The sequence below is a fragment of the Rhinolophus ferrumequinum genome, chromosome 7, assembly GCF_004115265.2.
Source record: "Rhinolophus ferrumequinum isolate MPI-CBG mRhiFer1 chromosome 7, mRhiFer1_v1.p, whole genome shotgun sequence".
NCBI lineage: Eukaryota > Metazoa > Chordata > Mammalia > Chiroptera > Rhinolophidae > Rhinolophus > Rhinolophus ferrumequinum.
In genome coordinates, this window is record NC_046290.1 from 46,861,674 (window position 1) to 46,889,113 (window position 27,440).

The 27,440-nt window shown below is 38.5% G+C and overlaps 1 protein-coding gene across 6 annotated transcripts in view; it reads left to right on the forward strand.

Annotated features, from left to right (window-relative positions):
• Nucleotides 1-27,440, forward strand: part of ARHGEF28 (Rho guanine nucleotide exchange factor 28) — a 284,986-nt gene that overhangs the window by 211,912 nt on the left and 45,634 nt on the right. For 4 of the 6 annotated variants that reach the window (XM_033110869.1, XM_033110871.1, XM_033110872.1 and 1 more), the window contains 12 exons: nucleotides 687-738; nucleotides 2,612-2,756; nucleotides 2,829-2,956; nucleotides 5,260-5,400; nucleotides 8,425-8,672; nucleotides 10,041-10,163; nucleotides 11,393-11,510; nucleotides 14,863-15,117; nucleotides 16,652-16,728; nucleotides 22,226-22,404; nucleotides 23,440-23,531; nucleotides 24,682-24,864. In XM_033110869.1, the coding sequence (XP_032966760.1) occupies nucleotides 687-738; nucleotides 2,612-2,756; nucleotides 2,829-2,956; nucleotides 5,260-5,400; nucleotides 8,425-8,672; nucleotides 10,041-10,163; nucleotides 11,393-11,510; nucleotides 14,863-15,117; nucleotides 16,652-16,728; nucleotides 22,226-22,404; nucleotides 23,440-23,531; nucleotides 24,682-24,864 (1,741 nt within the window). The remainder of the gene's footprint in view (nucleotides 1-686; nucleotides 739-2,611; nucleotides 2,757-2,828; nucleotides 2,957-5,259; nucleotides 5,401-8,424; nucleotides 8,673-10,040; nucleotides 10,164-11,392; nucleotides 11,511-14,862; nucleotides 15,118-16,651; nucleotides 16,729-22,225; nucleotides 22,405-23,439; nucleotides 23,532-24,681; nucleotides 24,865-27,440) is intronic. The other 2 variants (XM_033110870.1, XM_033110874.1) reach the window with 1 other exon arrangement.

A 27,440-nucleotide genomic window follows, 5' to 3' on the forward strand; every position in this document is an offset into this window, starting at 1 on the left:
TGAGAATTTACATGTCAACAAGTTCTCAGGGAGTGTTGCTGGTCCTAAGACCACATACAGTGAGGCCCACTGGACTATAGTAGAAGAATGTTCTCTGTGTTTGACTGTGGGCTTGAGTAGATATGGCATCTATCGTTGTATTGCTTTCTTTTCCATGCTAAAGTCATGTCAGAAATGTGTGTGAGTAAGCATGATGGAAAGCCAGAGGGAAACTTGGAGTTACCAACCTCCATGGTAACTACGACACACACTGTGTCAGATCACAGAGTTGAGGGTGATACTTCAATGCTCCAAGTTGTTGAAGGCAGGAGGGATTGCCAGGAGGAGAAAGCAATCTGCAGGAGAAAGGCAGCCCTGATAGGAACTCCCCTTTCAGCCTGAGTCTGGACATGTGAACCGGAGATTTCTGGTTCTCCTAGGCTTTGAATAAAGCTGGGATATTCATGAAATGTGTTCATGTGACACACCTTCATTATAACCTGCACATCTCATTATCATAACATTTTTCTCTCTGTTGCATTTAATGTCTTTTGCTCTGAATTCCTTCTTGTTTGAAGTAAATTAAAAAAACAAACAACGGAAATGATATAGATAAGAAACCTGCTCTGTGTTCTAACTATGTGGACTTTCTAACTGTAGTCCAATGGTGCTTTGATCTTAGTTTATGTGTTTCTAATGTTCTTTACCAGAAATTCCAAGAGAAATATAACAAGAACAAACCGCAGACCATCCTTGGAAGTAAGTGATGTGGGAAACAAGAACTTTTTTAATTTCATACATGCCACACATTTTTCCAGTGTAAAATACCCCTTCTTTTTGTTTTCTCATTTGCTGAATTGTTTCTTCTTTCATGACACGTGCTTGGCATAATTTTTAGTTGTACAAAGAGGTCAAGAATGGCATAAATTTCTATGGCAGACTAATAGCCTTTGTGCTATATATGCTATGTGAACTTTTACATTAGGGAGGATTATATGGAGAAGGTATTATGATATTACCTCAATTCTAAGATGCAGTCTACTGTAATATGCACTATTGATTTAATAACCTTTTTGGGGAAAAGAGAAACACTATATTAAATGGATGTAATTTTATGTTATCCTAGCAGTAGCATATATTTATCTAGGCAAATACCCACCACATACTTCTTAAGAATCACAAAGTTTAGGGAAGAAAACTTTAAGTTCGGAATCTGTAGATTCTTATCATTTCCTGTTGTCCGTTGTCATAGCAACTTGGTACTTTTTATTGGCTGTGCTTGAGGCTGTGATCTCATCAGCCCCTTTAGGATGACAGTGAGATTTTAAAGCATGCCCAAGTTTAGTTTGCCTATTGTTAAACTTGGTGGTTCTGTTCTGTTTTCTTGAATTCTATATGGCTGAAGTTTAAACAATTCCTCTTGAATGTAATTGGCAGCCTTTGACAGTTCTTTATATTGCATGCAAAACCCGTCAACACCTTCATCTCCTATGTTCAAAAAGCCTTCGATTTGTTGTGAGAGCGTCTGCAATTTCTTCTGCTTCAAAATTGCGTTGCTTGCCAGGTGGCAGGCATTTTAAGTTGGTGGTCACTTTTCATTTCAATGCTGTAACAAAGTGTGGCCCACGTTTTTAAAACCACTTGAATTGAAATAATGAGGTAATGCAAATTCATGATGATATGCGATTTACTGTGATGTTACACAACATTGAACTAGTGCAGACAGTAACAACTGTGACATCATTTACTCCCCTGCTGTGATACCAGAAGTCCCTTCGACCTCAGTTGTAAGGTACTTCTCCATTTCATAAGGTTAAGCGTGAAAATAAAAAGCATCTTAGAATTGATAAAATACCGTCTAGTCCTCCTCTTTACTTGGGAGTCACGAGAATAAAAGTAAATCATATATGTGTAAAATTCTTTATAATATCCTGGAGTTCCATACAAGTATTTGCCCCCTCTTGCTTGAGAAGCTGGATAGCTACAGCTATAATATTATAGGACTGAAATGTTTTCTGAGAGTCATTTGTAGTACACATCAAATATAAATTCATCTATGCCCAACATTTTAGAACTGACCAGACAGGTATTAAAGCACCATTTAGTTTTCAGTATGTGAGAGAGAACAGCTCAGCTTGGCTTGAAGGTTTCATTTGCCTGAAATGCTTCTACCACAAAGAAACAGACTCCCAGCATCATTCCGATCCATTGACATGCTCTGTGTGTGCGTATGCTTGTTTATATACACCATATGCATTCTAGTAATAGTGCTAATAACACCTTGCATCTATTTAAAGCTGGCTCTAAGGAGTACAAGCAGTGGTTTATGAGAAAGCTACGCCAGTGTTTCCCCATTCCATGTTCTTGTTTGTTTGTGGAATCCCAGCCATCCACAGTCTCCAAGTGGATATGCTGAAGCAGGCCTGCAGCAAAGCTATCAGGAGGGTGTGAGATGGAAGGGACATTTGAAGCAGGTGTCAGGATGTGGCAGGGAGACTGGTTTCAAAGCTGGGCATGTGCTACATTAGAAGCTGCCATTCAAGTGTTTAGCTTTCTGGCTTTTAAGTGACTACCTTTTCTTGTAATTACTGCCCTCATTGAAAACACATGAAGCATCCATTCTGATTTCCAGATTCTTCGTTTAGAGACATCCCACTGCCTGGTCTCTCCTTGTACCCTTCTTCCTCCACGCCTATTGGATTGCCGACTGGGAGGAAAGAAACTGTGGGACAGGTCCATCCGTTGTCCAGAAGTGTTCCAGGTACCTCCCTGGAAAGGTAAGGCTCAGTGTGGTTTTATATCTTCACGTCTCAGCCACTGCTGGAGCTAACTCTTCTCCCTCCCTCCAGCTCTCGGAGGTCAGGGACATCCTTGGAGTCTGAGAGTGACGGCAACACCTGGAGAAGCAGGTCTCATTCTGATGAGCTGTTACAGTCCGTGGGCTCATCTCCCTCCACGGATTCTTTCTTAATGGAAGGTGAGAAGAAGACATGTTTGTATGTACTTGTGTTTCTATGAGTGTTCACCAAAAAGAAAATTTTCTGCAGGATGTGAGGTTGAAACATGTTCTTTGTTCTTTTTAAAAGAATTCTGTTTCATGGTGTCTCTTTGGTATAGGTTCTTCTGGTTAAAAAAAAAAAAAAAATAGCCCCAAAGAAGACTTCCATACTTCCATAGAATGACCAAGGAAATAGGATGTGTTTTTTAAATGGACATATGTCAAAACATAATGAAGAAAATGGCATACATTGCATGTTTGTTGTTATTCTTTTAAAAAGTTTTACAGCTGATAATGAATCGTAATAAGATTATACATAAAAACATGTATACTTCAGTTAGGTAAGACTGGACTTGCTTAGAACTCTGGGATATTTATCCTCATCTGTTGCCTCCTACTTCTATGGGAATAAAAGCATTTTTTTTTCAAAAGAGCATATTTTGTAGGATGGAACATAATCTGGGGAATTATTTACCATATCCGAGTTGTAGCAATAGGTAAAAGAAAACCAAATGAAAGGAGAGTAGGTAGTAACAAGAGAAAGGAGTGGACTGTGCTGCAGGAGTCTTTCTTTTATTTTAAACTTAATTGTCATGTCATCTTTTTTTTTTTAAAATGCATGTTTATTTATTTATTTTCTTTAAAATGCTTAAACATTAAATTTTTTATTTTTATTTTTCAATTACAGTTGGCATTCAATATTATTTTATATTAGTTTCAGGTGTACAGCATAGTGGTTAGACATTTATATAATTTATGAAATGATGCCCCTAACTAGTCTAGTACCCACCTTGCACTATACAACAGTTACTACGATATTATTGACTATATTCCCTGTGCTGTACTTTACATCCCTGTGACTATTTTGTAACTACCAATTTGTACTTCTTAATTCTTTACCTTTTTCTCCCTGCCCCCCACAGCCCCCTCCCATATGGTAACCATCAGTTTGTTCTCTGTGAGTCTGTTTCTGTTTTATTTCTTCATTTATTTTGTTCTTTAGATTCCACATATAAGTAAGATCATATGGTATTTGTCTTTCTCAGAGTAACTTATTTTATTTAGCATGATACCCTCTAAGTCCATGTTGTTGCAAATGGTAAGATTTCATTCTTTTTTAGGGCAGAGTAATACTCCATTGTGTATATATACCGTATCTTTATCCAATTGTCCATTGATGGGCATTTCAGTTGTATCCATCTCTTGGCTATTGTAAATAGTTCTTCAGTGAACATAGGGATGCATATATCTTTTTGGATTAATGTTTTGGATTTCTTTGAATAAATATACATTGGAGTGCAATTGCTAGGTCATAAGGTAGTTCTATTTTTAATTTTTTGAGGAACTTCCATACTGTTTTCCATAGTGGCTGCACCAATCTGCAATCCCATCAGTAGTGCACGAGGAATCCCTTTTCTCTACATCCTCGCCAGCGCTTGTCATTTGTTGATTTGTTGACGATAGCCACTCTGATAGATGTGAGGTGACATCTCATTGTGGTTTTAATTTGCATCTCTCTGATGATTAGTGATGTTGAGCATCTTTTCATATATTTATTGGCCATCTGTGTGTCCTCTGCCCATTTTTTAATTGTATTCTTTGTTTTTGTGGTGTTGAGTTGTGTGAGTTCTTTATAAATTTTAGATAGTAACCACTTGTCATGTCGTCTTTACTGCTTGAGCTAGAATCTCTCTCAGAAGTGCTATTTGGACCAATAGAATTTCATTTTCTGAAGGGTGTGTGTGTGTGTGTGTGTGTGGTCAAATTCTGTCAGAAAAGTCTGTACTCACATGTGACTCGAGTCTTTACACCCTGCTTCATGTTTATATTAAGGACAGCAAGCCAAGGAAAAAAGCAAATCAAGTATAAAATTCAGATTTGAGTAAACAGTGCAAAATAAACTGGAGCAAAAGAAATCGAGGTGTTCAAGATTCTGTAAGCACACCGTGGACTCTGAAGGTTACCAAAAGTAAAACGAAAATAGAGCAAGCCAAAACAAACAAAAGAATCTGCAAATGTCCTTCTTTTCTGGCATATACACAATCACTGTATTAATGTCTGATACTTCTTTGCTTTTATGAGCGCAGTGTTGATTTGTACCATTTTACCAGTTTGGTTTTCAGATGTTTCAATGCTACAACAGTATTTTGGCTTAATTGTTTCTATGTTCATAGCACGTTTATTAGTGTGATGAATCCGTAAGTATGGGGACTTGTAAAAAGGTCTGTTTGTATTACTCATGTTACTCCACTTCTGACTTTTCTTTTCTAAAATCACTTTAGATGTCGTGGATTCTTCTCTGTGGAGTGACCTCAGCAGTGATGCCCAGGAATTCGAAGCAGAATCTTGGAGTCTTGTGGTGGACTCCTCATTTTGTAGTAGACAGGAGAAAGATGTCATCAAAAGACAGGATGTCATTTTTGGTAAGCTTTTCAGATATGCTCCTTGGGCTGAATCAGTACTGTATAGAGGAAAGGGCCTGGAATTTGCAACCATTCAGACCTGGGTTCAAATCCCAGTTCTACCATTTTCTAGTTACTTGATCTCAGACGAATTGTTTAACGTACCTGGACCTCGGTTTCTCCATTTGCAAAATGGTGATAGTGACACTCAGGTTTAAAATGTTACGAGATATTATATGTACCTGGTACAAAGCAAAGTTTGTTTCTCAGACCCTTTCCAAGTTTACTTAGGTATGACCTATACTCTTTTACCTCTGCTATTATAAGAATCCCAGTAAAATTTCATATGTTTTAATGTAGTGTGGACATGTGGCCCTGTGGTTCGCCCGCACACACCACGGGATGCCATTCATATAGACTGCAGTGGGACTGGCAACACCTGGATTAGCAATGTGTGACTGTGCTGCAGTCCTGAGTATGGATGCAACTCTGATGACATTTTACTATTTCATGCCATTTGGACTGGAGACAATCCGAATTAGGGGAAGTTAGATTATACACTAGTTAGGAAAAAATGAAGTTTAGAAAATTTTCAGGTACAAAGTTGATGCTAAAAAATGGTTCTGAGAAGGTACCTTATTTGAAAGATGAGACGAGCTCTTAGTTTTCACTGATCCTGTGTAGAGGCAGCCCTTGGAGACAGTTCAGGTTTGGTTTCACACCACCGCAATACAATGTGTTGCAATAGAGCACGTTGTGATCTTTTTGCCAATGGAGGGTCTTGCCTTCATTTTGCAAAAAACCCACAACATCTGTGAAGGAAAATAAAGCACGGTAAAACAACGTATGCCTGTATGCAGGTATGGACCAAAAAGTCCATTGACAATGAAGACCCTTTCTCACCTGAGTCAGGTGGTAGGTATGCAGGTCAAGTGAGATGATGTGCGAGCATGCTTTGAAAGCTGTCCAGAGCTGTACTGGTGGGAGTTACAGAAAGGAATTAGCCAATTCGCCTTTAGTACTTCTCATGTAATTCATAGTGTGCTGTAATTTTTCTTCATTTATCTCTTCATTTCATATATTAAAAATAATCTAACCCATTTGGGATGAATTATCATGTAGTGTAGTTCACAGAATGTCCTTTTGTGTTAGAAAGGCTTGGGTTATGGGGAAAATCCTTCACCTTTCTTCTTCTTTGTCTTGCCTTTAAAGATGAGGGAAATCATTCTTATTTTATTTTATTTTTTTGGTTATAATGGGTTAAAAGATTAAATGAAATGATATACATATATGTTTAGTACAGAATAGGCACTAAAATAAGGTATACAATAATAATGAAAAGTTAGTGGGTTCTCAGTTAAAAAAAATTTTTGTTTATGATAAAATAATAAACAAAGCTACAATTATATTTGTTTACCCTCCATGGCTGATATTTTAGGTTCTTTCTTCAAATGTGTGAGTGTGGAAATACCAATGTAGAACTTGCAGTGCTCCCACAAATGTAAATTATTATTTTCTCTTATGATGCATTTTTAACATTAAGATTTAATTCACATACCATAAAATTCACCCCTTTACAGTAATCTGATGGTTTTTAATATATTCAAAGTTGTGCAACCATCAACTACTGTCTAATTCCAGAGCATTTTCATCACTCCATAAAGAAACGCTGTGCTCATTTACTGTCATTCCCCATTTTTCCTTCCCACTCAGCCCCTGGCAACCACTAGCTACTTTCTGTCTCTATGGATTTGCCTATTCTGGACATTTTGCATAAATGGAATTGTACACTATGTGATCTTTTATATATCAGGCTATGATATGAATGAATCTTGAAAACATGATGTTAAATGAAAGAAACCAGGGACAAAAGATCACATTTTGTACAATATATACAATACATGTAAATATGTATTGTACATATTGTATAATATATATATATATAGATATATATAAATATATATCTATATATATCAGTTTCCATTTCTTTTTACAGCTGAATAATACTTCATTGTGTAAGTATATCATACTCTGTTTATCTAATCATCAGTTGATGGTTAGTTGGGGTTGTTTCCACTTTTTACATCATGTGGTAACTTTGTTTAACCTTTTAAAGAACTTCCAGGCTATTTTCCAAACAACTGCACCATTTTACATTCTTATTATCATTGCATGAGAGTCCCAATTTTCCTACATCCTCACCAACACTTCTTATTGCCCATCTTTTTTATTACAATTAGTGTGTGTGAAGTAGTATCTCACTATGGTTTTGATTTGCATTTCCCTGATGGCAGTTGATGTTGAGCATCTTTTCATGTGCTTACTGGCCATTTGTATATCTCTTTGGAGAAACATCTATTCAACCTATTTTTGAAGTGGGTTTTTTTTTAATTATTATTCTTGAGTTACAGTTCTTTATGTATTCTGAACATGAGTCCCTTCTCAGATATGTGATTTGCAAATATTTTCTCCCAATCTGTGTGGATTGTTTTTTCACTTTCTCCATGATGTCCCTTGATCATGATGTTGTTTTCCCCTGGAGAAAGTGGAATTTTGGAGACAGATGCAGGAATAGAAAGGACCTCCTATTGTCTGCTTTGAGGAATTTTATTATATTTAACCCACTTTAATTTGCCAAATTAATTGTGCTCCTACTCAATGCAAAAACAATAACGACCAAAAAAAAAAAAAAACAGGAAAGAAAGAAAACAGGCAAACCTAGTTATGTTTTATAGAGCATTCAGGAGAGAATAAGACCTGGTTTCTAGCTGAAGGTACTTAAAGATGCTTTATATTATGAACTTTCCGATATATTGGGTTCTTATATATTGGACTTAACTTACATGTGTCCTCTTATCTGGAAAAAAATATAGACCAATAATTTGACCTTACATTAAATGTTTAATCAATGCTGACTTTTATAGTGGAAGAATGTGATTTCTAAACGTTCCCTCTTTTTATTTATGTAACATCTAGTGTTTGGCTGCTAACTTAAGTCAGTAGGGATACTGGTGTTTAAAGCTTGTTTCTGCTCACATGTTTCAGAGCTAATGCAAACAGAAATGCATCACATCCAGACCCTGTTCATCATGTCTGAGGTCTTCAGGAAAGGAATGAAAGAGGAGCTGCAGCTTGACCACAGCACCGTGGATAAAATTTTCCCCTGTTTAGATGAGTTACTTGAAATTCATAGGCATTTCTTCTACAGCATGAAGGAGAGGAGACAGGAATCCTGTGCTGACAATGACAAGAATTTCATCATCAACCGAATTGGAGATATTCTAGTACAACAGGTAAGAAAGACTTAAAGGCCCTAACCTCTGAAACCTAAAGGTCTGTATTAGTTTGGTGCAAAAGTAATTGCGATTTAAAAGGTTAAAAATAATCCCAAAAATCGCAGTTTACCTTCGCACCAGTATAATAGATTCTCTACAGTGTTGAAAGCCTGTGGAGAACTGAAATTGATTTCATTCTGATTGACAGATGATTTGGGTTGGTTTCTTTTCTTTGATTTTGGTTTGTATGACTGATCCCTGAGGCCTTTTAACAGCCAGTGACTGGCTCTGGGTGTGTCACAGGACTTGGCTGGGTTATTCCTGGCTCTATCACCACCTCCACCAGGAGTCACAGCCATAAATAAATCCCCTGATGAAAACTCTACTTAGACTTCTTATTGTGATGGCTCTCCAATAATGTTGCTCCCTTGGTGGGCCCATGATAGTCTTACCAACATCTCCAAAACAAACACTAGAGTGAGCCAGATCTATTATCATTAAAGCCCTGGAGTTCAGAGAGACAGAGATATTTTTCTGCCTGGGAGACAGAGATATTTCTCCCGCTGAAGCTTATTGAAATATCTATCTCACATCTCTCCTGCTTTCCATCAGTTAATAAATTGGCCTCCTGGTTATTCATCTTTCTCTTTTATCTTGGCTAATGATTACCTGCCTCTTGGCCCATTTGTGATGCACTGACAAATGAAATTCCCAACTGAGGACTGAGTCCATGGATGCGATCAGTTAGCCAGTGTAATGTCAACTAGTGAGAGGACCCTTCCTGAGGACCCCTAAATGTTTCCACATAACGCTTCCTTCAATCTATAAAAGTGTTAAAACTATAAATTGAAGTGATAAAGTTGCACAAACACTTGAAAAAATAAGAAAATATGTCAAATGTCTTTCATTTGGCTATTTGATTGAATTTGTTCAATATTCTCTGAGCATACTAGGTTGATGTCTTCCCTTTCCCTCTTGAATACTTCGTTTTATTTTAATTTTAAAAGTGTTTGGGGAAGAGAAATGATTGTGTTCAGAAGTTCCATGCTGTTTATTCTTTTTTTTGTTGTTGTGTAAATAGTTTGTTTGTTCATAAGCGATGAGAAGACCAGAAAAGTAACATGCACTGCTTTATGAAAACATTTCTAATATTACTAAGAAGCAGGCCTGTTAATAGACAAACAGAATATGCCAACATTATTATCTGTTTGTAGATTATTAAGTAGACAATTACTTTAACATATGCTCATCAGCATTGAGCTTTGAAAACCCTGATGTTTATTCTTTTATTTGTAAAGAATGTATTGAAATATATGGAAATTGCGTGTGCTTTGTAGTGTTCAGACAGACTAAATTTATAAGCCATCATTGAAATGTTATTCTCAGTTTTCAGAAGAAAATGCAAATAAAATGAAGAAAATATATGGAGAATTCTGTAGCCATCACAAAGAAGCTGTTAGCCTCTTTAAAGAACTCCAGCAGAATAAAAAGTTTCAGAATTTTATTAAGGTAAGTATTGTAAAAATTCTGTCACAAAGTGGTAAACCATCATGGGGAAGTAGCTGATGCTTGTTTCGTATATGCTCTAAGCTAGTCTCACATCTAGTGCAGTTTTTCAGGGAAAGGAGAAGGAAGGACTGATAGGTTTGTGGCAAAGATGGAAAGTCTCTTTTTCTGCATTAGTGATATATTTCTTCCAAATCATTTGTTTTTCATGTCTTATATTTGTGAATTCATGCCTTCCAAGCTTCTAAGCACCTCTGTAATGTCCTTTAAAGCTGTTTCATGCCCTGACAAGTTTTAAATCAGAAGAACCATAGTAAAAATTTTAAAGACAGAACTTACCTCACCCCCACGGGATTAATTTGAAGCAAATCCATGACAAATATCATTTATGTAGTATATATCTCTAAACAATATGATATATTTTAAAAATTACAATGACCATCACACTTAGATAAATTAACAGTAATTTTTAATATTTTCTAACAGCTGGCCAGTGTTCAAATTTCCCTGATTCAGGAGTGTTCAAATCTCCTAAAATTGGATTGCTTAAATCAGGATCTCTCCAAGGTTCACAACTATATATCGGGGTTACATCTTTTAAATCTCTTTTAATTTGAATGTTTCCCTTCCCTTTGGGGAGGGGGCATCTAATTTATTTGTTGAAGAAATTTTTCCTTTATAGTTTAATGGAGTCTAAATTTTCATCTACCATTTAAAAAATGCTTCCAGATTCTCCTTTTTTTTTTCTTCCCACATATGTATATATTGAAAACTTGAAAACTTAAAGAAGACTCTGAGACTTTTAGAAAAAATTTGCCCTGATTAGAGGGAACTTGAAGTGATATGATAAATAGTAACAAATATAGAGAAAGACCTGTTGGAAAAACATAGTAAACTGCAAACTCATCCTCAAAATCTAACTTTGATTTCTGAGGATTTTTCAAAACTTTTGCTGTTCATGAATCTTACCACTTATAAGTATTGGAATTCGCTCACTTTTGGAAATACATCAGAGCAACTCGAAACTTCTTGAAATCTTGGAGAGTTGGGTTATTAAAATTAATGACAAAGTATAAAATTTAATGATAATACATCGTTTTAATTAATAATGCATATTGTGTTGTGTCTGAATAGAATTATGCTCTTGTAGATTCTTTGTATTAAATTCACACCTAAAAAGAAAATATAGAGATAGAGTTTGTGTATATAAACATGGATCTATATTTTTTAAGCTCCGCAATAGTAATCTTTTGGCTCGACGCCGAGGAATTCCAGAATGCATTCTGCTGGTCACACAGCGCATCACAAAATACCCTGTCTTGGTGGAAAGGATACTGCAGTATACAAAGGGTGAGTGATGACTTCTGGAACAAACATTTGCCTCTTTCATTAGTTTGAAACATACCTGAGGTGTTGTAAAGAGCTGTAAATGCTTGTGGCCTCTGCTTCATAAAGATTTTCTTTATGGGAAAGTTGTTAAAGCCTTAGGATCCATTTTAAAAAATTTATCTTTTATAATGTTGCTTGGCCAATAGCCTGAATTCCTCCGAGCCGCCAAAACCAAGGCTTCTTCGTACTTTGACCCTGCCTTTCTCTTCTACAGTTTTCCGTATATCCAGACCTTACCACCTCTTCGTCCTCGTCTTCCTACTGCTTTCCCAGTAGTCTGATGAAACACATGTGATTGATCCTAGCACCGGATGTCAGCTGTTTTTATTATCTTTCTTATGATCAGTTGACTTGGGGATAACCAAAATGATGTCTTAAGATACCATATAAGATCAATGAGATCTTAGATGCGTGCTCTAAAAAGGTCAACTTCTAACATCTTTTTGGGGGGAAAGGGTCTAGGTGAGTAGAGATGCATGACATACAATGTATGATCAAACAATTTGGTGAATGTTTAAATAAAAAAAATTTATTACAGTGAAATACACATTGCTATTGTTCCCCTCAAAATGCTCCCCCTAGTTTCAAACACACTTATCCCGTCATTCATGCCACTTTCTGAAGCAGTTCTGGAAGTCCTCTTTTGTGAGTGTCTTATTTGCGCTATTGTGGCTGCCTCGATGTCCTGAATTGATTCAAAATGTTATCTTTCATGGTCATTTTGACTTTGGGGAAGAGCCAGAAGTTACACAGTGCCAAATCCAGTAAATAAGGTGGATGAGGACACACTGTAATGTTTTGATTTGTCAGAAATTGTCATACCAGAAGCAGTGTGTGACACAGAGCCTTTCCATTTTGATAAAAAAATATGGTGAATGCTGCTGCTGAGTGCCATCCAATGGAGAGGCAGGGATCTTCAATATAGGAAGCTGCATGTCGAAACCTTAGTAACAATGTGTGACAAGTTTTAACTTGTTTGTGCTGTCAGTCGGGTGAGAGCTACTGTTGAGAGAAGGTGTATTTTAAAGTGTGCCGTAAACCATCCTCCATCATGACTACACTCCCTGTAACACATTGCTTCTGGTATACAGTAATTTCTGTCAAATAAAAACATTGATGTGTCCTCATCCACCTTATTCACTGGATCTGGCACCGTGTGACTTCTGGCTTCTCCTCAAAGTCACAATGATTTAGGACATCGAGGCAGCCATGACAGTGCATCTAAAGACCCTCACAAAAGAGGACTTCTAGAACTGCTTCAGAAAGTGACAAGAGCAATGGGTAAGTGTGTTCAAAGTGAGGGGTAGTATTTTGAGGAGGATTAATGGCATTGTGTCTTTTACTGTAATAATTTTCTTTTAATTTAAACATTCACTGTATTTTTTGATCACACCTCATATTCTTTCCGTTTTTCAGTAATATTTAGAACGTAGTTCAGGCAGGAATGGTGGCTTCCATTCCTTGTGTCCCATTTTTATTGTTGCCTATAATTTTAAAAAGAAGAAAATATAAGCTCAATATACAGAGAAAACCCTCATACATTTTTGTTCCCGGAAAAAGAATGAAAAAAAGTTAAGACTTCCAGTGTGTATCATGTTCATATTCTCTTAAGTTTAATATAAACATCACAAAGACTAAAATTTTTCAGATTGTTTTAGGTCAGCTAATGCTACTCCAAGAACTAGGCTATGACAAATTCCTGGTAGAATGAATAATAATGGTTGATTACTGTGTGTCAGAAATGATAGGTATGACTTATGGCTCCTCAGGCACAGCTGCCATAGTGGTTGAGGACACCACCTCCTTTGATCAGACCTTATCTGTGGTCAGTTCTCTCTCTCTCTGGCTACTAGGAACATTAGTTCATGTGACTCCATTACGGCAGGGCTTCTCAAACTTTATAAGGAATTAAAATTACCCTTCACCTGAGGATCTTGTTTACATGCAGATTCTCATTCAGTAGGTCTGACGTGGAACCAACCAAGGTATGCTTTTCTAACAAGACTCCCAGATGAGGCTGATACGGCTATGCTTTGAGCTTGTAAGACAGTAATTTGTCCCTGAAGGTCAAAACACTTTGAGCCTTTTCTTGGCCTTACCCCAAGTCACTTTGTAACTCATTCTCTACTCAACTTTCCTATTTATGAAATATGCTCTAGAAATAAGAACCTGTTTTTTTGGGAGGAGGGGACATTTAGTGGCCAGTAGGTATAGTAAAGTAGTGAGGTGTATTCTTTCCTGGGCAGTGAGAAAGAATCTTCCTTATTAAAAATGTGTGTCTGGATCTGTTCCTTGAGGTTTTCTGACAAAATCCTCATATATCTATTTAAGACATTTAGAATCTGGAAATGTTTACAGCTTTTGAGGACTTACATTCCACTGACTGCTATTTCTGTGTATTTATTTCTTGGCTCTAGAGAACCTTTTATTTTCTCTGCCAATTTTTTTTCCTCCTCTCCTTCTAGCACCTTCTAAGCTCCTGAAACTTTCCCTTTCAGTTCCATTTTCCTCAATAAACATCAACAAAGTTTTGATTTTGTTTTTTTTTTGTTTTTTTTCCTCAACTGTAGAAAATAGCTACATTCAGTTTCATCCGAAGCTTTTCCAGAAACTCCTCCAGAATTTTTTAAGATAATCCAGAGCTAAGAGCAGGTGGCCAGTGTTTTAAAGAGTAATAATGAATTGACGATTATCTGCTCTGTTGGCATGAGCATGGCTGACTAGGCACAGTGCCTGGGTCCAATTTTTTAAAAAATGTTTAATATTAATTTAGTCATCTTCATGCTAATGCCGTTGTAAAATACAATGTTAGCATCATTTTTATGGAGAAAGGCATCTAGGAAGGCACATGCGTCTGGGGTCCACTTAAGGCATCCTGCAGCTGCGTTTTATGAAAGGACTCCAACTTGGGCCTGCAGCTTGGTTAAGTTCTGAGAAACCTGGTGTGGGATTACTTGATTACCTGTGTCTGGGAAGGTGGAAGGAAGGCCTAAGTCAGGATACATAGCACAATCCCTGCTGCTTTATGTCAAACCACTCCCTAGAAATCAGAAATTCTATTTTCACAATGTTTCAGTGGAAGTACATCTGATAAGTAAATCCCTTATAATTAAATATTTCCACAGTTCTTTTTGGGAGGAGTAGCATTGAGTGATAATATGGTATTTGAATTTAACCCAACACTTTTGTTATGAGATTTTTGCTATTTGGATTATACATTTCATTTATATTTAAAACTATAGGGGAAAAATGTCTTTCTTAGTACTCTGGCTTATTGTATAGTGCTCTTTCTTTCTTTCTTTTTCCCATGCAGAAAGAACCGAAGAACATAAAGACTTATGCAAAGCCCTTTGCTTAATTAAGGATATGATTGCAGCGGTGGATTTAAAAGTCAGCGAATATGAAAAAAAACAAAAATGGCTTGAGATCCTAAGTAAGATCGAAAACAAAACCTATACAAAGCTCAAAAATGGCCATGTATTTAGGAAGCAGGCACTGATAAGCAAAGAAAGGACTCTATTGTATGATGGCCTTGTTTTTTGGAAAACTGCTACTGGCCGTTTCAAAGGTATCATGGCTCTTCTTTCATACATGTTATTCATTTAACAGAGGACAGATTTTCAAAAAAAAAAAAAAAAAAGAGGCTCAGAGATGCAGGCACACACACAAACCCTACATCAGTAGAAACATTCCTGTAGGCTGGAATTGTGAACTTCCACAGGCAAACGTGGCCAACGCTACAAACATTTGGTACGAGTTTGCACCCCCAAGCAAAAGCCTTTATATATGTTTTATGAATTCACATGTGATGTTTGAATCAAAGGAACTAAGAACTCTGCTAATTGTTGGCACTGAAATATGAATTTGGCAAATGTGGTGTGTTGAAAGAGAGGCAATACACCTACACGCCTAGAATCTGGTGTGTGCCAAGCCAGAAGCCAGCCTGCCACTGGCAGGCCACTGAGGGGAGAAATGAAATCTGAATGTCATCTTTGTTACTGAATAATAATACTGCATTACTTGACATGTTTGCCTTTGTGTAAATGCTTCCTCAGTGCTACTATTTGCTAATGGGCATTAACTTGACTCTGTTAATCTCGTTAGAGTCTAAAGCAGCTTATTCATATTCTTAAGGGCTGATTCTGTAGCTAGCACCTTGCCTGATCCAGGCTTTTTCAACCCTGGTCACACACTGAAATTGCCCCTAGAGCTTAAAAAATTTACTAATGTTCAAGTCTTCTCCCAGAAATTCTGAGTTTATTGGTCTGGGGATGAAACTCAAATATAGGGATGCTTAAAAGTTCCCAGGTGAGTCTGCTGCACAGCCAGAGTTAAGAACCACTGGTATGCTCTCCTTGTTTTTAATACATCTGAATAACTTCCTGAGATAAGCAATGAGAGGTTGTTAATTCCATTGGATGATTGTCAAGTTTTGGTGATGGTTGTAGCTAATGACTGAAATGGGATTGGTTGACAGCAACTTGCAACGTTGCAATTAAATGTTAAAAACAATTAGAATATTCATCAAACTGAAATTTTAGCTGCAATTTGTAGATCTCATGTTCCAGGTCATTTACTGTTTATCCATTTTGCAGAATCAATAGTTTGGTAACTTTGTGTCAGAATGTTTAGTGTACAGTGAAGATGGGTTCTTGTAAGAGGAATATAGGATCTCAAACTTCCCTCAGATCTAGATGGAACAAATAGTAAATTTGTTTGTATAATTCAAGGCAGAAGCTGCCCTCCAACATTTTTAATTAAGGACTCTTCTCCCCTACAGGTGAGGGTTTTGCTTCATTTTCTTAGAACCCTCTTTTTTATTGGGTATTTTTCTTCTATTTTGAAAGCTATTGCATTAAATTTTGCTGAAGGTTTATCAATACCTATAGTTACACACATCAACATGCACAATTAAACACATCTATAAACCTGTGGCTATCATAAAACAGTGTTTTTATAAAAGTTTCATAATTTGATTAAATCTTAGTCTTTTTATTTTTAATAAATTTATTTCAATTTCAAACATGAAATTAGAATATTTAATAATGGCATTTGATCTGTGGTTTGCTTCATTAATACTAGTAATATTTTTTTCTTTGAAGATATCCTAGCTCTACTTCTAACTGATGTGCTGCTCTTTTTACAAGAAAAAGATCAGAAATACATCTTTGCAGCTGTTGTAAGTATCTGGCCATATGATGCATATTTTAAAAATACCTGAAATTCCTACTGACGTTAAATAGTCATTGGCAAGAACATGTCCCTATTATACTCCTATTATAATTAGTGATTACAGTGTCTAGTAACAAGCATCTAATTGGGTTTAACTAGCATGATAAGTGTTCAGTTATCAAAGCCAGGACAGGTAGTCAGCTGGTTCAGTAGCTTAACCAACTGTGAAAATATTAACATGTGTTGGTACTAGTTAGTCAACAGGCACTGCCTTCAGCACCGCCCCCGCCCCACCCTAAGTGACCCTCTACCATCGGGCTATCTTAGGATCTTTCCTTCAGACACCCTCCCCCTTGACTTCCCAGCAACTCAAATGTTAATGCTGGTTACTTTGGGCCCCCTGCTGCCTGTTCCCATTGGATGGCGCCTGCTGTACCTGTTGCTAACCCCACTCATAACTGTCATGATGTTCCCTCTATCTAACACGAAAACACCATCCTGGTACCTAAAGTTTAAAGAAGATTCTTTCTTATTTCTGCTATAATAGTTACTAATTACTAAGGCCATTCATATAACACTTACCTTTATAGTGTGTTATGTTAAGCTCATTGCCAGCACAGAGTTAGACTTAGATTAGTAGTAAAACCAGTATTGTATAACATTTCTTACACAACATCTCGTGGTCCAAAATGACTCACTTAAAGAAGGAAGATCAATCGATAGTTGATGACAAGGAGTCATCCATTTACTCCTTGTCATCATTATCGAGCAGCAGGCCCTGTTAGAAGAATGAATCTAAGATGCACTACCCATGTGAACAGTATAATGTGGATGTTTATCATCCACAGACTGATAGGATATTCAGGTACCATTAGCAGATATCATCAGTTCCAACTGGTTTTTACAAATTCAAAGCTTAATGAAGTTTCTGTTAATGCTGCTCAAAGAAAACAAAGAAGCATGCCTACCCAGAGATGGGTTCTAGGGAGGAAGGGGCTGGAGCAGTGCCTCACCTGCCCGTCTGTGCTTGTCAGGTTGGCCCAATAGTCTTCTTCACCCTGTTCAGCACATTGTGTCTTATCGGCATAATGATGCCAAGTCGTATAAAGGTCAGGGATTCTTTCACAAAGCTACAGCAGAGAATAACAAGAGACCTTAAGTAAGTCCCTATGTCCCTGATTCATTTGAACTGTATATATTGCAGATTTCATGACAACCTATTGATTTGCCCTGTAACCCCTCTCTTTTGTTATTTGGGGATGCTCTGAAAGAACACAGAGTAAATAAGTGGGAAAATGGGACCATTTTATTTGACCTGTGGGTTGATGAGAGCCATGCTGGAAGAGAAAATAGACTTACACCACACCTTTATAGAAACAAAGGTTTCTTCAAAACCAAAGACTTGAAGGAGAAGCAACTCCTGCTTCCTGGGTGGTATTATAGGCCAAATGACCTGATGGATCAAGAATTAGACACAGCATAAAGACAACTATTTTGTTATCTAGGACAACAGAGCGTATGAATTCAGACAAAGCTGTGATGATTAATTTATAGTATGACTTGAAATATGGTTCTGTTCCTCTTATCTGACTTCTTGGAGAGTTATCTGTGCCACCCATAGACCATGTTTACCATTAAATGGGACTTTGGGAATGCAGTCCACCAAATGCAAGGTTGAAGGCAGCCACGACTTTGCTCCTCTTGGTAGAAAGTGTTTGGCAATGGACAATAGTAAGATGGTGCTGATACTGTTTCCTAAAGATGTTAGCCTGACATGTAGCTGCCTTCGTAAAGGCCAGCGAAGCCCTTGCTGGTATCAGGAAGCAAAAGAGAGCATGATCCTTAAAGAATGAAGTGCACCCTGCTTTTCAATCATATGCTTTTCAGTTTCATCACATACATTTAGTTGTCACAGCCCATGTGCTATAAATATCTTACAGTTAACATCCTGAGGGAAGTGATGCATTAGCTAAGGGTATACAAATATCTGGATTTCCTAGTTCTCACCTTAGTATTTTAGAAAGTTATCTTCATGTTAATACCCACAGGTGAGATTCTCTCTCGTGCTATTAGAAAAACTTCTTAAATAAATGCTTGCTACATGGTACAGAAGATATGATGAATTTGGAAATGGCCAGAAGATAAGTATCTGAAAGTAGCAAGAGGATGATGAAGTAGCTCCCCTACAAGATAATTTTGTTAATTTTTAAAGAGGAATCAGCTGGAAATGGCAGTAGGATCCAAATCTACGAAATGAATAGGAAAAACTAGATGTGTTTACTAAATCCTGGAATACTGAGACTAGTAGGATGGATGTCTTGAATATCAAAGAAGGTAATTCAAAATGAAGGATGATTAAAAAGACAAAGTGAACATGGAGATGTGCAAGTGAAAGTTAAAATAGGGCATGACATTAAGGTCTTGTTATCACAATGGAATCATGAGTGTAATTACCCACTGATAGAATCAGTCACTTTGTGGAATCATAAATGAATATGTTGTAACAATGGGGCTAAAGATAGCAGCTCCTTTTCCTCTTCCCCTATGGCAGAGGTCTTCAACTCAATGTCCGTAGGGATTGGGCAGGAATGTAAGTGAGTGGACTGGAGCGGGCTTGGCATCAAGAATCTGATAGAGAGTGGTAGGAAATATAGTGAACTGGCAAGTGCATGCCCCATCTCAAAGAGGGCAGGATTACTCAGCTAGAGCATGTTTTTAAATGAGGATATGGATATAACCTCGCGCCTGTTAGAATGGCTATCATCAGCAAGACAAATAATAAGAAGTGTTGGAGAGACTGTGGAGGAAAAGGAACCCTCACACACTGCTGGTGGGAATGTAAATTGGTGCAGCCACTATGGAAAACAGTATGGAGGTTCCTCAAAAAATTCAGAATAGAATTACGATATGATCCAGTAATGCCTCTTCTGAGAATCTACCAAAAAAAAAAAAAATCTGAAAACGTTTGTCCGTAAAGATATATGTGCTCCGATGTTCATTGCAGCATTCTTCACAGTGGCCAAGACATGGAAACAACTAAAATGTCCCTTGATAGATGATTGGATAAAGATGTGGTACATATACACAATGGAATGTTACTCAGGACAAGAAAAGATGAAATACTGCCATTTGTGACAACACGGATGAATCTTGAGATTATCATGCTAAGTGAAATAAGCCAGACAGAAAAATCAAGAACCATATGACTTCACTCATATGTGGGATATAAACCTGAAAGCAACAAAAGAACAAGACAAAGAAACCAAAACTCATAGACACAGACAACAACTAAGTGGTTGCCAGAGGGTAAAGAGAAAGGGGAGGTATAAGAGGGTAAAGGGGATCAAATACATAGTGATGGAAAGAGAACTGACTCTGGCTGGTGAACACATAATGCAATGTATAGATGATGTCCTATAGAAATGTACGCTTGAAACCTATGTAATTTTACTAACCAGTGTCATCCCAATACATTTAATAAATAAACAAAAACAAATGAAAGAATTAAACAAAAAAATGAGAATATGGGCCCAGGATTGCTAATCTTCTACTTTTCCCAAGTACCCAGATATCTATTTTTTTTTAATCTTTTTTAAAATTAAATTTATTGGGGTGACAATGGTTAGTAGAATTACATAGGTTTCAAGGAAATCTAGATTTTTTTTAAAAAGTGGAATCCCCCAGGTTTTAAATGTTGACAACTATTCAAAAAAAATGTGTTTTCTAAATGCTATGACACAAACGAAACATCTCTGCAGTCTGGATTAGGCCTTTGTACCATCATTTTTTGACGTCTATCTCCAAAGTAGACATATTTCCTCATTCCTAGAGATTTCATTTGAATTCCGATCATCTCTGGTGTCTCGTGTGATTAGTATGAATAATGATAGATATGTCCCTGATGCCTCCTGGTCTGATGGCAATTTAATTAATGCTACTTTCTACTCACTTACTTATTTTTCATTTAAAAAATATCTGACCCCACCACTTCCCCTCCTCTGGCAACATGAATCAACTGGTTCAAATAATTTCACTCCTGCTTATGTCTTAAGCAATTCTAACCTACTCTGCCTCTTTTGGTACAGAGGCTGTTTACATTGTAAACTAAACTGTGTGTTGAAAGACGGAAAGGACATAAGGCCTTAGATCTAGATCTATAATCGACTAAGGAATATTAACAGTATTCAGGGGCCCTTCCTAACCAGAGAGGGCAAAAAGTGTTCCAAAAGCACCGCCACAGGGCTGCTTTCACTGTCATTTTCAGAGGCCGGGCACAGGACTGGGTAAACCAGTGGTCTGTCCCATCATGTTTTGTAGTTTGTTTATTTTTCCTTTCTGCTCTAAGAAGAATGGGATGAAGAGGTACTCTGGGTAAACCCTTGCACACAATTCAGATGTGGTAAAGCTGTGGGACGCTGGGAAAGCAAAGCCAGCACTAAGGAGTCAGCAGTGAGGGATGGAGTGCCATGCTATGGATAAAGGCGTCGCTCAGTCCATGAGGGAGAAGCAGAAACACGGCCTGCAGCCGACGCTATAAACAATGGTAGAAGCCACAAACCAAAGAAGATTCTTCGTATTTACCCCCGAAACTGTTCATCCTTCAGGCATTCTTTTGACTATTCTTTCAACTATAGTTGTCTACCTACATGGCTATTATCAGTGTCTTATTCATCTTTGAGTCCCCAGGACTTAGAATAGGACATTGACAAGTCATAGTAAATGTTGGAAGAAGTGATTTAATCATGGCTTGGGTGCCAAATTTTAGACATTTTCACTATTCCCCTCTGATGGAATTCAGCTAAATCTAGTCCTACAGACATGTATTACCTGCTTTATGCAAAGCACTGTGGTAGGCATATGAAGATGAGTTAAACCCATCCCTGCCCACCAAGGGCTCACCTGGTTGATGGGAAGAAGAGAAATGTGCAGGTAGAACTATCAAAGTTACATTGCTGTATCCCTACAATAGCAGAAGACACTGGTTATGCCTGGAGAATCTAAAGTCTTGCCTCCTCATTCTTGCCTTTCATTTTTATAGTCCACTTCTTGGCGCTTGGGGGCTCTGTACCCGTCATCTTATTGAAACAGTGTTGCTGTTAACCGCCAAATCCAATGGACTCTTTAGGTTTTCCATCCCTCTCAATCTCTTTGTAATATTTGATATACTATTTCCTGTCCCATGCCTTTCTAGAAAAATCCCTCCTCCCTGATTATGGCGTTTTGGGTTTTTTAATTAATGCTCTGATTGTTTTCTCTTTTTAAAAGTTGCCCTTTTCCACCACCAATTCTTAAGGGCAAACGTTCTCCTTTTTCATTTTTTCCCATCCTCTCTCCACCATACCCTTTCCATTGGAGAACTTACCAACTTCCGCAGCTCTTAGGGAATGGTTGAAGTGCTATTAAGAACTGCCTAATATTGTTGCTTTCCTTAGCTAATGTGTTTTATGAGACCCGTACGTTAGATAGCTTGCTGTTTCATCTGCATGTTCTCCCATCTTCTGTAGGATCAGAAGCCATCCGTTATTTCCCTTCAGAAGCTCATTGCTAGAGAAGTTGCTAATGAGGAGAGAGGCATGTTTCTGATCAGTGCTTCATCTGCTGGTCCTGAAATGTACGAAATTCATACCAATTCCAAGGAGGAACGAAATAACTGGATGAGACGGATCCAACAGGCAGTCGAGAGGTAAGGTTTCCTTCCGGCCATAATCTAGGAAATGGACTTGTTCAATTGGGGAAAATATTCTAACTGTGTCTCCTTTGCATGAAAACTTTGCCTCAGCCAGAGTGCTCTGCTCCCCTGTATCTGCCTGTGATAGCCCCTCATCCACAGCTTTGTTCTCTGCTCCTCTCTGCATGTAATGCCCCATCTCCCTCTGCCCGTGCGAACTGCCCATCCTTGGTGCAGTTCATGGCTGCCCTCCTTCGTGAAGACCTCTCCAGTTCCAGTGGTTTCTTTTTTACGTGAAATTCTTTAATACCTGCTCTCTAACGCATTTATTTGGTGCTTGTCATACATTACCTTGTAGCTATTATCTTTTTATATATATATATGTTTGTTTACTAGATTGGAAGCTCCTTGAGGGCAGGGACCACGTGTTATGTTTCTCTCTGTGCTGACTTCTGAGGAATCATTCAATAAACGTTGTTAGATTAGTGGATTTAAATGCTCTAAGTCAATTTACTCCTCATTATTGTGCAAGGAAACTTTTTACACATAGGAGTGGGAGAGTGGGGGTGATCATTCTTCATGGTAATTTGATTCATTAGCTCTTGAATGATGTTGTAAAATTCCTTCATTTTTACTGCCCCCCACCCAACCTGGCACCCTACTCACACCCCCTACAACTCCTCTACTCTATCACATTAAGAATAGAGCTGCCCAAATGTAGTGGAAAGCAACAGTTATTATTTTAGTTGTATCTAATGTTATTATGTGTGTGTGTGAGTATATGTATACATGAGAGTATGTTTGTGTGTGTGTGTTTGTTGGAATAGTTGAGTCAGCCTGTACTGCTGACTTTGAGAGCTGTGTTATATTATGCAAGGTCCTTTCTATACTCAAGAAAACCAAATTGCTTGGCCAGGGGGCATGATGAATTTTCTTTATGCTGAATTTTTCTTTGAGTAATTCTATTGCCAAGTTCTCATGCCTTTCTAATGAACCTAAAAATACTTGGATTTGGTTTCAGTTGTTTCTCTTGCCTGTTGTCTTTTAAAGTTGCCCAGAAGAAGAAGGGGGAAGGACAAGTGAATCTGATGAAGAGAGGCGGAAAGCTGAGGCAAGAGTGGCCAAAATTCAGCAATGTCAAGGTACAGAGCAGGCGCCTCTGATTCCCTGGTTGTGTTGTCTGTGGATGTTGAGAAAGCCAGGTGTCAGGAAGGGGAAGTTATGACTGAATGGTTAATCTAATTCTGTGACCTAAGGCCCACCCTAACCACTCTCAAAAAATAAGAAGTACTGGAACTAGAAGTGCTCAGATGAGATGGCTCGCTCCCGTCTTCCTCCTTGGCAACTACAAGTATATTTTTTAAATTCTGCACATGACATATATGAAACAAACCATGGACAGTGTGGCACAGATTGGCATTGGAACTGCTGTCCGGTGGTTTAATTTGAGGTTCCAGCACTGTCAGGTCATAATTGCGCAACTGCAAACAAAGAACACAATAGCTCCTGTCCTCAGTTTCCAAGACTGTGAAGTAAGGAAATTGGGTTAGCTCGGTGATTCTCGTCTTGGCTGGACGTTAGGACCACGTGGGGAAGGCCTTTAAAAATTCTGACGCCTGGGCCCCACCCTCAACCAGTTCACTCGGAATATGTGGGAGCTGGGGAATAGACAACAGTGTTTTAAACTCTCCCCAGGTGATTCTGAGGCAGAGAGAACCGAGCACTCCTGGATTACATGCTGGCTAAGGTCCTTTTAAGCTCTAAGAATCCTGTGACATATTGAAATCAGAGGAAAACAATGCATGCAAAGATGGTCAAAGGAATTGGATGTTTAGAAATAAAAACATAAACCAGTGTGTTTGATTTTGACCAAGGCTGGCTAAAGCCCGAGCAGTTTCAGGCCTTGGCATTGTTTACCCTCATCACGGATGAACCGCCTCAGTTTCATTCCTGAGCTTAATGTTTAGTTGTAATAGAAAACAGCCTGAACATAGAAGAGTTTTGCAGTTTTTCTGGAATTAGGGGACTGGGAAAGAAAGTGGACGTGTATTGAGTACCTTATTTGTAGAAAAGACAATGGAAGCTCGGAGAATTGATTGGTTTGCTGGAAGCCGCAGTCACTAGATGGAATGGTTAGGATTTGAACTTGGATCTATCCCACCCAACAACTTGTGTTTTACGTGTTAGAGCATACTGCTTGCTAATCAGCAACATCTTTGTCTTGTAACTTGGATGTTCATTTTAGTTGTTATATTCATGAGATAACCTTTTATGGTAAATTCTATTTCACAGAAATACTCAATAATCAAGACCAACAAATCTGTACATATTTGGAAGAGAAGTTGCATATCTATGCTGAACTTGGAGAACTGAGTGGCTTTGAGGATGTCCATCTAGAGCCCCACCTCCTCATTAAACCTGACCCAGGAGAGCCTCCCCAGGCAGCCTCATTACTGGCAGCAGCACTGAAAGAAGGTCAGTTGCTTCAGAAAGGATTTGGTTTGACAAATTGAGAAAATGTTTATTGAGTACCTAGTAGGAGCCATGCACTGTGGTCTTAGCACAGAGAATACAGCAGAGTAAGACCAAGGTCCTGACTCTCCTGTAATTTGTATTCCAGAAACAGCAAAATATAAAATAAACACATCAGACTATGTCAAGTGCTATGAAGAAAAATAAGTAGGATATGGGGGATAGAGAGCGATGGAGTTGAAGAGGTTCTATTTTAGATAGGGTGGCCAGTGAAGACCCCTTTGATACAGTGATATGTAATCAGACACAAAGGAATTGAGAAAGCCAAATAGACATCTGGAAAAAGACTGTCCCAGACCTAGGGAACAGCAGGTGCAAAGGCCCTGAGGCAGGTGAATGGCAGATTTGTTTGAAGAACAACAAGGAGGACAGTGCAGGTAGAGTGAAGTGAGGGGAGAGGAGTGGCCGGTGATGCGTCAGAGTTAAGTAGGACTCACGTTACCTGGACAGAGGTAAGGACTTTGGATGTCACTCTAAGTGAGATGGGAAGCGTTATAGAGTTTTGAGTAGAGGAGCCATTTGATTTGTGTTTGAAAAGGAAGCCTCTGACTGCTGTGTGTAGAATAAGAAAGTCTAGGGTAGAACTGTGGGAGTTGGTGGCTGGGGTAGGATGGAGACAAGAACACAGAGGTGAGAAGGGCAAGGAGGTGAGAGGCCAGCGTACTGGAAGTTCTGTTCATAGAATTGGAATTACTGAGAATTTTGACAGGAATAGCATAGGCAGGCAGGGGTGAATTGCACCAGGGATTTAAATTGTAAATCGTAGGAGACTGTAGATGAATGACAACAAGGGGTAGTGGGTGATATAATCTGATGGCATGAACTTTAAGGGAAAAAGATTTAAGGGGGAAATGGGGCTAAAAGTCTGGACAGACAATAGGGACAAAGGGATTGGGAGATAAAATAGCCACCACCTGAGAGAGTGGCAGGGAATGCTGTTGTTCAGAATACGGGTTGGTAAATATCAGACCACAGACTAAATGCGTCCCACTGCCTGTTTTTGTAAATACGGCTTTATTGGAACACAGGCACACTTGCTTGTTTACATATCATCTACGGCTGCTTTCTTGCTACAGTGGCAAAGATGAATAGTTGCAGTGGAGACGGTATGACCCAAAAAGCCTAAGATATTTACTATCTGATTCTTTGCAGAAAACGTTTGCCAAACTCTGGCTTAGCATCTCAGAACATTAGCTGGAAGAGAATTTAGAAGTCATGGAATCTTATCATCTTAATTTCATCGTTGAGGAAACAGGTCTTCAGAGGGCATAGATATTGTCTAAAGTGGTATCTGCTGATGGATTTATTAATTCATTCATCAAATATTTATTGAGCATCTACTGTGTGTACTGTGGTTGGTGCTAAGGAAACAGTGATGCTTTCATAAAAGCTTCCAGTGGAGTAAGACAGAAAATATATAGGGAAGTAAGAACATTTCAGAAAGTCACAGGAATCTAAGATAATGAGGTTCGAATGAGGGGAGGTGTTGCTTTAGATAGGTCAGGGAAGACCTCTCTGGGATTATTTTTTGAAGTGAGAATTGAAAGATACAACAAGCCATCTCTCTGGAGATCTGGGGAAGGACCATTCCTGGGCAGAGGGAAAGGGAATGCAAAGTCCCTGCATCTGGAATAAACTGGACATGTTCAAGGAAAGAAGGAAGGCCAGGCTGGCAGGAGTCAGGGGAGACTGCTGTGAGTGGGCAGGGACCACGTCTTTGTAGGCCATGGTTTGAAAACAAAAAACAAGACAAACAAACAAAAAAATCCTCCAAAATTGTTGGAACATTATTGAAAGCTTTTAATCATGGCTGTGACATGATCTTATTTTTGTCTTGAAAAGGACGCTGGCTGTTGAATGGAGAACAGAGCAGAAGGAGCCTAGTTTTCCTGGAGACTCTTAGGAAGCACTTACAGCTGAGATGAGAGATGTTGGGGCCTTGGTCTAGACCAGACTATTGACAGTGGAAGTAGAAAGAAGTGGACAGATGATGCAAGAGAAATTTTAGAAATAAAGCCAAAAGGACTTTCCAATGGGTTGAAAAGCACTGATGACCCTCTCGTTATTTTTGATGATGTCTTTATTGGAAGAGTAGCCTACTCTCAGTTTTACCCAGTGGCTTTCACTTCTTCCCGGACTGAAACTGTCACGAATCCCCCGTTCTAAGTCGATCTGCTTTAATACCGTTGGCCCACGGTGGGATGGAGGTGTGGGGAGCAGCAAGTGGACCCAGCTGCTCAAGAGAACCCAGGGCCATTGAGGTTCTGCCTGCGCCATGGACTGGATAATCCACACCAGTCCCCCGCAGACTGAGAGATTTAGCAGGAATTCGTATCAAGGTGTGGGAATTATCTTTGGGAAAAAGGACAGTTTACTCATGCTCCTTGAATCGTCTCCCTGGGTCTTTGCTCTGCCACACTGCTTTTCTTCCCTCCTTTCTTCTCTTCTGTCTCTGCCTCTTGAATTCCATTCATTCCTCAGGGCTCTGCTCAGTGTCCCTCTCCTTTAAGAACTAATGT